Source organism: Mus pahari, chromosome 9 (genome assembly GCF_900095145.1).
Source record: "Mus pahari chromosome 9, PAHARI_EIJ_v1.1, whole genome shotgun sequence".
In the NCBI taxonomy this organism is placed as follows: domain Eukaryota; kingdom Metazoa; phylum Chordata; class Mammalia; order Rodentia; family Muridae; genus Mus; species Mus pahari.
The window spans coordinates 41,030,801-41,041,548 of NC_034598.1; the positions used below are offsets into that span (position 1 = coordinate 41,030,801).

At 47.1% G+C, this 10,748-nt stretch overlaps 1 protein-coding gene across 7 annotated transcripts in view; it reads right to left on the bottom strand.

Annotated features, from left to right (window-relative positions):
* Nucleotides 1-3,497: 3,497 nt before the first annotated feature.
* Nucleotides 3,498-10,748, bottom strand: part of Pcnt (pericentrin) — a 99,606-nt gene continuing 92,355 nt past the window's right edge. For 6 of the 7 annotated variants that reach the window (XM_021204732.1, XM_029542260.1, XM_029542261.1 and 3 more), the window contains 6 exons: nucleotides 9,130-9,249; nucleotides 8,253-8,485; nucleotides 7,154-7,230; nucleotides 6,249-6,387; nucleotides 5,029-5,156; nucleotides 3,499-3,990 (listed from right to left, as the gene is read on the bottom strand). In XM_021204732.1, coding sequence (XP_021060391.1) covers nucleotides 3,950-3,990; nucleotides 5,029-5,156; nucleotides 6,249-6,387; nucleotides 7,154-7,230; nucleotides 8,253-8,485; nucleotides 9,130-9,249 — 738 coding nt within the window. In that variant the 3' untranslated portion in view covers nucleotides 3,499-3,949. Of the gene's footprint in view, nucleotides 3,991-5,028; nucleotides 5,157-6,248; nucleotides 6,388-7,153; nucleotides 7,231-8,252; nucleotides 8,486-9,129; nucleotides 9,250-10,748 lie in introns of all 7 variants that reach the window. The other variant, XM_021204734.1, reaches the window with a different exon arrangement.

Below are 10,748 nucleotides of genomic sequence, written 5' to 3' on the forward strand. Positions count from 1 at the left end.
GGCAGAAGCTAGAACCAACCAAGAGACACATCCATGAATGAGTCTGTGAGGGCATTTTCAGGAGAGGAAACTTTCTCCAGAGTGGGCTGTGCCTTATATAGTGGTTCAGGCATAAAGAGATGAATAAAATCAGCTTTGCCAGCCGGCCTGCCTGCCTTCTTGCCGGTGACTGCATGTAGCTGTTGCTGCTATAGGTCTTGTTATCATTCATTGACATCAGAACCCAGATTCTTCTTCCAAAATGGACTAAAGACTGGCCAGGAATCCTCCAAGCCTTTAGCACTAGATCAGGAATAGAGAGGCATACAGTTTCTTGAACTGAGCAGCCATTGGCTCTTGGTCTCCCTGGCGGATAGCCAGTTTGGCTGCCCAATTGTGTTGTATATTTGATGCTAGTAAATCCGTTTCCAATTTACATTCTATTAGGACTGTACCTCTAGATAAGCCTTACTAATACCCCACCTGTTGGATACTAGACATAGAATTATGGTTACTTCTGAACATAATTCAGATAGACATGAGATTAAGAAGGGGTTAGGGCCCTGAAGTCCCCACCTCTCCCTCCAAAAAGCTATGTATTCCTTTGCTACCACAGCGGTAACAAAGGACTGGGAACGGAGCTGGCTCAACAGAGTTCACCACAGCAGAATTCTGGAGGCTCAAAGTCTAAGACAAGGTGTCAGACATGATCAGTTTCATATAGAACTATACAGGATAATCTGTTCTATAGCTGTCTCCTTGCCTCTAGTGGCTGCTTCTAATCTTTGATGTTTCTTGCCTTAAAGATGCCCCACCCCCATCCCTGCCCTCATGTTCATATGAGGTTCTTATGTGCCAGTGTCTATCAGTGGACACCATTCAAACCTAATATGAGAACATTCTAATTAGCTCATGTTAACTTAATCACCTATAGAGACCCAACTTCAACTAAGGTCTTGGTCATATGTATTTAAGATAAGGACTTAAATATCCCTTTGGTGAGGGAACAGTTTAAGCCATAAATCATAATATACAGCCAACACATACACACTGGCAGGAGCTGAGGGGGCTATCTGAGGCTGGACTACTACAGTGCTTAATGAAGCAAGCTAGAATGTCTAACTGGGTAGCAGGGTTCGTGGTCATATGAGGAATCTTTCAAGAATGCCTTCACATCTGAAGAACTGTAGGATCAATCAATTAGTCAGGTGGGTCACATGGAGAAGGGGCTGGAGGTTGGTAATACAGTTGCTTCAGCAGGAGAGAAACCCTGGACGAATCCAAGAGCTTGCTGCATCCTAGTTGTTTTTAGGGTCTAATGGTAAGGTGTTTTTCTACAGCATCCCAAAAGTAACAAACTTACCACGCCTTGCCCTTCCTACCATCAGAAGCAGCAGGAGACATGGCCTGACACTGCCGGTTGTCAGGACAGAAACCTCCACTCAGGTGTAGCAAAGATCTTGATGTGCCACAGACAAGGATCTTAGGACAGTTGGGTAAGAGGTCAATATAGAGGTGCGCGCTTGCTCCTTATGGCTGGGATACCAAAAGGGAGACAGCAGAAATTATATCTGTGCTGAAGAGCAACTACTGAGAGCCACAGCACAGTAGTAAATGTAGTGAAAGGGAGGAAAGTGGAGCTGTAGCAACAGATGCCCCTGAAGTTGGACCTTTAAAACAGGAGAAAAAAAATCCACACTCGGTGTATGAAACCACTACTACATTCAAACTGTGTGAGTCAGAAGGATCTCTAAATCAGGAGGTGAAATACCACTGCACAGCCCAACCTGTAAGACAGTGGGTGGATGGGGTTAGTCTGAATGACGTAAAAACAGAGAAACTGGGTGACGTAACTACTTACACCTCCTTGAAACAGATTGTGTGTAGTATGAGAAAAGAGGAGAGAGATCCTGATGGCTCAGCCCAAACAGGTCACTAGAGATACTCGCTTATCATCTGAGGCCCCCATGGATATCAGGGACTGGAAGACAGTAGAGAGGGGGCGGGCATTACGGAGGTAACTGAGAAAGAAGACATGTTCTGTCTGAAGTCAGCTCAATGGGCCCTAGAGGGCTGGGCTCACAGGAAAGGAGGAAGTTAGTCCAGTAGATACCCCTGGACTGGGGAGGCACCTTGTGGCCTTCTTGTACCTCAGGGTGGAGCATGGCCTAGATGAGATAGGAGAGGCCCTGGTGGACCTAAGTGGCTGAGACCAGCATATTACATCAATTCATACAATGCTAAAGCAACTGACAGACGAAGGGAGCTTATCTGGTCACTCAGAGACACATACGACAAGATTTCTGTTGAGCTGAATCCTATCCGTTCGTTTTCTTTCTTTCCTTTCTTTCTTTCTTTCTTTCTTTCTTTCTTTCTTTCTTTCTTTCTTTCTTTCTTTCTTTCTTTCTTCTCTCTCTCTCTCTTTCTTTTTTTTTGTTTTTTCAAGACAGGGTTTCTCTGTGTAGCCTTGGCTATCCTGGAACTCACTCTGTAGACCAAGTTGGCCTCGAACTCAGAGATCCACCTGCCTCTGCCTCCTGAGTGCTGGGACTAAAGGCGTGCGCCACCATGCCCGGCACTTTCTTTCTTTCTTGAGTCAGGGTCTATGCAGTCCTGGAACTCACTATGTAGCCCAGGCAGACCTGAGTGCTGTGATTAGAGGCGCGTGCCACCACACCTGGCAAGCTGGAATTCTTAGTGTGAGACTACTAAGACTACTCCTTCTAAGTCTGCTGAGGTAGAATGGGTGACAACAGGCCTACAGCTATCAGACTACAGTAGAGGTGTGTGTGTGGGTGTGTGCATGTATGTGTGCCTCAAGGGTGTATATGTGTGCATATATGTGTGCCTCTGGCAGCTGATCCGCCTCACCAGGACTTGGCCTTAGCCACGGGGACTGGGTCTTTGAGTCCAAAGGCAGTTGCAGAGTTCTTTGAGCCCCGATATACTGGCTCATCTCTGGGTTACTTTTTCTGTCTCAGCTCATCTGACAAACACTTATATTAAATTCCTTCTCAGGCTGGAGAGATGGCTCAGAGGTTAAGAGCACTGACTGCTCTTCCAGAGGTCCTGAGTTCAATTCCCAGCAAACACATGGTAGCTTACAACCATCTAGAGTGAAATCTTGGGCCCTCTTCTGGCATGCAGGTGTACATATATTCATACATTAAATAATAATAATAATACCTCAATAAATCCCTTCTGAAAACCTGGCTGGCTTTGTTTTTAGCCAGGGTGCCGATTGGCACACTGCCACATATTTGATTTAAAGTATTTCTGGGCCAAACTTTAATTGAGCATGATCAACTTATGCCCCTCTTATGTTATAAAGAAGTTTTAAACAATATACCCACTAACTATATATATTGTTTCAAGAACGTTTTACCAAGTTTCCTGAATCTATACATGCGTGGATGCCTATGTGACACACCTGACCATACATTCATTGAAAGGTTCTGAACCAGATTCACTGCATGGTATAAATATGAAAGAGTTACAGAATGGCTGTAGCCAGGAGAAGCAAGTTTGACACAGTTTTATTTGTTTTGCCAATAAAAAGAATAAACTGAATGGATTTACAAAAACAACAGCAACACAAGACCATTCATCCATCCATCCATCCGACAACAGTCCTTAAAAAATACATCCCTCTTTTTCTCTGTGTTCATTTGCAACTGGCCTTCCCATCCCGACACGCTAAGAAAACAAGCAGCTTCTGCCTGGGAGGAGGCAGATAGCTCCATCATCAGGCACAGGGCCCAGCACAGCCCCTGCTCTCTGGGCGGGGAGGAGTGCGGCGGGCTTCCTCTATGCAGCAGTGTGTGGAGGTGGAAGCTCTTGGTGGCTCCTAAGGGCTGGTGTCACCACTCCTGAAGTATATGTCCCAGACCATACCACGGGCTTTCCTTAGGAAAAAAACCATCTTTCCTTAAATAGAAATGTCAAAGGTTAAGAGCCACAAGGACTTTATTCACTGTTTAATCTTCTGGTGGCAGGATTTCTGAGTAGAATCTAAAATTAAAATAGAATAGAAATGTGTTATAAAACTTTTACAAAATGCTTTTTTGTAACTTCAGAATACCCTCACTGTTTAAGAAACTACTACACAAATTACATACAGGCCAAATGGTGACTGGTAATGATTTGAATGGGAAATACCCCTCACAAGAGCGTGTGTTGTAACGCTCAGTCTTCAGAGGAGAACACTGTTTTAGGAGGCTGTGTGTGCACCAATTAGGATATGAAGCCTTGCTAAGGGAAGTGATTTACTGGAAGCAGGAAGTGAGGGTTTTTTAACAGTCTGGCCTCACTTCCAGTCCCTCCCCTGCTTCCTAACCCGCACACGTGCAAGCAGCCACACGCATCAGCTTCCACCGGAAGCCACTTCAGGCGGCAGGTAAAGCCCAACACGATAATACTATTTTCTCAAACTATGAACCAAAACAAATCGTTCGTGAGCTGCCCCCTGTCAGATATTTGGTCAGTGATCAATTTTTGAACAGAAAACTGGTGCTAGAGAGCAGAACTCTTGCTGCGAGAACCTCAGCCACATGGTTGTATGGCTGCAGTCTTCGCCTGAAGGACTTGGAGAAGTGTAGAGCTCCAGGCCGGAGAGGCCCTGGCCAACTACTGCTGTTTCCTAGACTCTGGCTCACAGCGATGAGAAAAACAGTTAATACGATTATCATTACATTCCCTAGCAGCCTAAGAGGACAAAAAGACCCCAGCAGTGACTGAACCAGACCTACCGACCACATACTGCTAGGTGCACTGTTTACACAGCTGTGTAGACACAAGTACTAACAATGAACAATTACTAATTAGTAATTATTAACAATTACTAAGCTGATAGCAGAGGTTCTTTTGTTTTGTTCTGAGACAGCATATTACTCTGTCTGTAGCCCTGGCTAGCCTGGGACTCATGGTGTATAGTAGTCTGGTTTCAAACTGTTTGCACCCCTCCTGTCAGGACCTATCTAGTGCTGGATTGCTCGGGAGTAGGGTCGTATCACTTTCTATGTGGTTATGTCTCTCAGGTACAGTGCTTACCTGGTGGCAACCCCCCCAGCCGTTGCTGGATCATTTCTAAATGATGGATGTATTCTGTCAGAGAGTGCTCAGGATCTCGAGAAGCAGTCCCGGATCTCTCTAGCCTTGAACTTGGTGTCGAAGCTGATCTGCAAACAAAGAACTCTATCAGAAGTTAGGAAAGAAAGGGAAGAGAGGGAGGGAGGGAGGGATTAAGTTAACAGGTGACATTATCCTCAAGAGTGCACAGGGGAGGAGCTGGGGTCAGCTGACCAATCAGGATGGGTCTCGACCAGGACTATTCTTTTATGCCTGTTCTTTACCTCTAAGAAAAGGTGTTTTTTCTTTGCCTAGAACGAGACGCTCATGAACGCTAGGTAAGCAAGGTACCTATACATTAGCCCCATACAGTACTCCATAGGTATGGAGGTATACTCCTGTAACTCCAGGATTTGGGAGACAGGTAAGAGATTGGATCTCTGTGATTTCAAAGCTAGCCTGGTCTGCACAGCGAGTTCCAGGTCATCTCGAACTACACAATGAGACTCTGTCTTAAAACAAAACAAATACCCAAAACAAAAACAAAAAAATAAGACCAGCTTGTATATCACACTTTGAAGTCAAAATAAGTAGCAATAATTATGAGCTGTTTAGTTCACCAAATTTTGAGATTATACTTGTTACAACCAGATACCTCAGCATCTTCCATGTGGTGACTGAGATGGTCTACCTCTCGGCCCACAGATCCCAGGGCAAAACCCACCCTTGTCTAACTCCCATTGTGACTGTCCTCCCTGGCATGCCCCGTGTTCCTAGGGAACACCTTGTTCCTTTCCCTTTCCTTGAGCCAAGCTCCAAACCCTTCAGGCTGGGACATGCCTCATGTTCTGAACACAGGTTATCTTTCTTTGATTTTTTTCAAGACAGGGTTTCTCTGTGTAACCCTGGCTGTCCCAGAATCCACTGTTTACCAGGCTGGCCTCAAACTCAGAGGTCTGCCTGCCTCTGCATACTGAATGCTGGGATCAAACATATAAACCACCACTGCTTGGCCACACAGGTGATCTTCTGAACAAGGCCAAGATCCCCAGGCTCTTGCAGACTCTGCTGTGTCCTCTACCTCGCGCTGAGACGGTCAAAGACAGAATTTTCAAACTAACATTTTTCTGGGCGGCCGTACAGGCTTCTGCATCTCATCAGCATGATTTCTAGGGGAAAAGGCTGCAAGCAGCCCAACTGACCTTTCCTTGCCCAGCGAGACTGCTGCTGCAGATCTGGGGCTGTGCCGAGAGTCCTTGGTAGGCCCTGAGGAAGTGTCTCGGGTTGGCAGAGATGCTCTGGTTCCTGAGGGAGAACGTTGTCTCTGGGATGTTCGGTGTCCTTTCCAAGAATGATCAAACACCAAATCATTAGGAAAAGAAATCCACCCTTTAGTAGAAAGGACAATCTGACAAAACGTTAAGCTTATACAATTCTAAGTTCCAGCGAGGGGATTTCAAAATATATCAAGTTGTGATATTTTCAAGTGTTGATGACCTACATTTTTTGCTTGAATGACTCTGGCCCTGACTGGCAGCGCTACACGGGTAGCCCATGACTGGGGGACCCTTTGGTAAGCTTTAGGGAACGAGAGGTAAGCATGCCTGCTGACCTGAATTTGAAGGCACTGTCAGGATGTTGGGCAGCCAGTGGTGGCTCAGTGGCCTAGGCCTTCCATGTCCTCTAAGTAGAAGGACAAGTCATACCTGCCACCCCTAGACACTAGGCAGAGACCTAACAAAGACTCTCACTTGTCACTGTCTCCTCTGGAGTCCCCAAAGCCACTGTTATACTTTCTGTGAGGAGGGAGCAGCAGAGAGCCCTAGGAATGGACAAGGTGCCACTGAGGTTAAAGCACACATGAATGCTCACACAGGAGTGCAGTGGCACAAAGGAGAGCTCGAGTGGGTCAACACTCCAGAATCCGTGCTTGGCCAGTGTGCGCTCCCTGGTGGGCATTAGTCAGCCAGCGCTGTCCCCAATGCTTTAAGGTGGCTGCCGCCTGGGATTCCTGGTTTTCCTCCTGTGCTTTGTGACATTCCCATACCACAATGCTCAAGAAAATGCCGCCAACAGCAGGCAAGGCAATGAATGACCTGGGACCCACCATGGCGGGTGCTTTTGCCATGTATCAGGGCTCCCTTCCGATCCACTTCTTGCCACTTCTTCACCAAAAACCGCAACCTGCACCAAAAGGGGACAAAGCACAGTCAACATGAGAGCAAAAGGAAGGAGGAAGCAGCAACACTCCTGCCGTGAACAGGCACCGGAAGGAGGGTGACCCCTGGGCACCGGAAAGAAGGTGACCCCCGGGCTACAGGAGACAGCCCCCACAGCTGTGTGGGTCCACTGACAAGCTGCCAACTAGCTATGGACAGGCGCTGGCTATACCTTCATGCTGGGTAGGAACCTCCCACCTTCTGAAGAAGCTCCCCCTGGCCACGACCATGTCCACCACAACGTATCCACGGCCCATCACACTCCTAAATTCAAGCCTGACTGTATCATCGGAAATTGGGGAAACACACTCCTTCTTTCTGGTTGCTTCTGACTAACCAGGAGGGCGTTGTCAGCAGGACCATGCTAACAGTGCTGGGAAGGTGACAGGCAGGGTGACAGTACACGGGTGCTTGACACTCCTTTTAGCATGGCTTTCCTGGCAAATGGCATGACTGTAGCTTTCCTCTTTGTCATGTGACAAACCATAGATTCTTCCAAAAGACCACCAGGCTCTGGAAACTTTTTCAGGCATTCTGATACTGGGTCCCAAATATAATATAGCTCAGGCTAACCTAGAACTTTTGACCCTCCTTTCTTGGCCTCCTGAGGGCTGTGATGACAAGCCTGTACCACCATACCCAGGTACAGCATGAATCTGCTTATTTACTTCTATGCACATTTCACCTGCATTTATGTATGCACACCACATGAACTCCTGACACCAGGAAGGTCAAAATGAGTCGGGACATCCCCCGGAACTAGAGTGGTGAAGGGCAGTAAATGACCATGTGGGTTTGAGAGCCATTCCTCCAGCACCCCTGCCCCTCCAGCCTAAATTCTTAAACACCAGTTGTCACTATGTCTTCTTCACGGCAGTGATGCCACTGATACTGAAGGAGAAAACACTGTCGTTTTAAGGACTGAAGCCCCCACTGACACAAACACACGCCACTGCCAGCTGGCTTGGGTATGGGAGGGATTTTTACCTCAATACTGCGATGACCACTCGAACGGCGGTGCGGAACTTGGTGAAGGGACGTGACATAGTAATTTTCTTATCTGCTTTGGAAGGAAAGACCCCCAAATGAGCAATCATGGAGAGCGTTTCCTGCTCCGAGTCCTGGAATCCACCAATCAGCAGTAAGAGATACTTCTTTTGATAAATCAGAGCTTTCCTAAAGCTCTCTGCTCTCAGATAGTGCAGGTACAGCTTCTCCATCTGAAAGGAAGGCAGAGTAAGAACCGGAGGAGACAGAGACATTCCTGATGTAACCTGTTCAGTACAACAGCAGTTAGGCACTCATTACAAAATAAGGAAATTAAACTGAATGGCACCCAACAAATTATCAGTCATCCATGCACACTAAAGCACTTCTCTTACAAAGGCACCCGAAAGAAAAACCTCCACAGCACTCACAAATGAGCCCCATGAAGACCAGGAGATTTCGGCTCTGAGGGGATATCATCATGGGTTCCACAGATGATATGGGTGATGGGAAAAACGGAAACCACAGAGCTTGGATCCAAACCCTGAGAAGCACTTCTCCCTCAGGGGCAAGTACAGGAAAGATTGTCTTCACCTATAGAACCTGCCTCCTGGTGCTTTGACCCATTCCTAGAGCAAACATGGTATCGGCATAAAACCCAACCCAGTCTGAGGGCCAGTTTATGCTGACTGCCTTGCTCATGGTGATCTGACCACTAGGGCAGAGGGGCTTCTGTGAAGAAGTGTGTTTGAACTGTGTGTCAACAGACACACCAAGCGAACGAGAACCTCGTAGGAGTCCGGGAGGTCTTCCCGCAGTGAACTAGCCCTGGCTTGAGACGTGACTGACACTCTGCCACCCATCCTGCATGTCTTACTTTGATGTTGCAGGTGTTTGTGTCCCCACTTGTAGTTTGCGAGTGCCACTCCGGGTCTGAGTGCCGTAGAGAACTCTGCAGATCTGTCCCATCTTGCTTCAATGAAGACTTGCTTTGCCTCTGTTAAAAATAAAAAAACACAGCCGACAATGCTATATAGAGCCTTTCTTTTTCCATGGGGGAGGGGTATAGATGTGTACCTGCAGGTGAAGGTCAGAGGTAAACCTTAGGTGTGTTATTTTTCAGGACTTTTAAAGGATGGGGTGTCTAACGGGGACCTTGGGTTTACACATCAGGCTAGGCTAGTCGGCTAGTTAACCCCAGAAATCCACTAGTCTGTTTCCCGGCCCAGGGGTGGACAATAGGCACACGTGCCACTACAATCTGCATGGTCTCACTGTGCAGCTCTTGCTCTCCTGGAACTTGATATTTGGCTGGCCTCAAAACTACCTGGCTCTGCCTCCTGAGTGGTGGGATTACAGAGATGTGCCACCAGGCCTAGCTCACATCTGTCTGCGGATGAGCGCAGGACTTCATGCTTGCAGAGCAAGCACGTCACTAACCGACCCATCCCCCCAGCCTTCTAAGGAGGTGTTCTTAAATAGGAACATCCTGAGAAAGATGACTCAGAGGACAGTAACGCAGGGGATGACAGCAGCATCTGTGCCAATCTGAAAGAAAAGGGCCATACTGAAACAAGCTGTCTCTACCTCAGCTGGCTGAGGACTACTGTGGGGTGGCCTGCCTCAGATGAGGGTAGAAACTGGAAAAATGTCTCCTGAGGGCTGGGATCCAGGGAGGTGTTACTAGCCATCAGCACATGGCACGTGTTATCCCTGTCATGCAGGGCATCACTTCAGTTCTGCTCCAGTCATCGGGTCAGGGGGACATTCTTATTTACTGAGATATCAATGCACAAAAGGAACATTTTAACAAGAACAAACAAGAAATAGCTGGGGGAACACAGAGGTGCCCCCAGGAGGAGAGTCAGAGGCTAAGGTGGCCAGTCAGAAAAAGGAAAAGAGCATATGATCTGGATGAGGTGTCAGTCACTGACAGAATACCTTGAACATGAAGGAGGGACTCCACCAGTTCATCTGCTGCCCTTCTTTAATCTATCCATCAAAGATAGCATTCTCATCTCTGTGCTAGCTTACCCTCTAGACCAGGTGCTACCCATAACCATGACTAAAGCCCACAAAAGCTCAGCAGGTTTTATCACCATCAAAGAAATGTAACCTTTAGGAAACAAAAAGCTCCATGGGCACTCTAAACAAGGAGCCTTAAAGGCAGGGCTCAGGAGTGGGGTCTCTGGAGTGGGGCTCTCACCAGCTCCCAGGCACTTCCAAGCAGAAATAAACCCAGTACAGTTGTGGACAAATTAAGCAATACTATCTGCAAGTCTGTTGGGTGTAAAGCACTCCTCCATCCCAGCTGGCTACATGCCTGAGACACTTACCAAGAAAGAATAAAAGGCCACCCGGTCAGCTCGAAGGAGTGACAGTTACTAAAAATCTGTCTCTGTCAGTGATAGACTTGAGATCTAACACACTAGAGGATGGGAAGCCCTTCCATATTTGTGGATTTTAAGAATTAATATTGTTTAAAAAAAAAAAAAA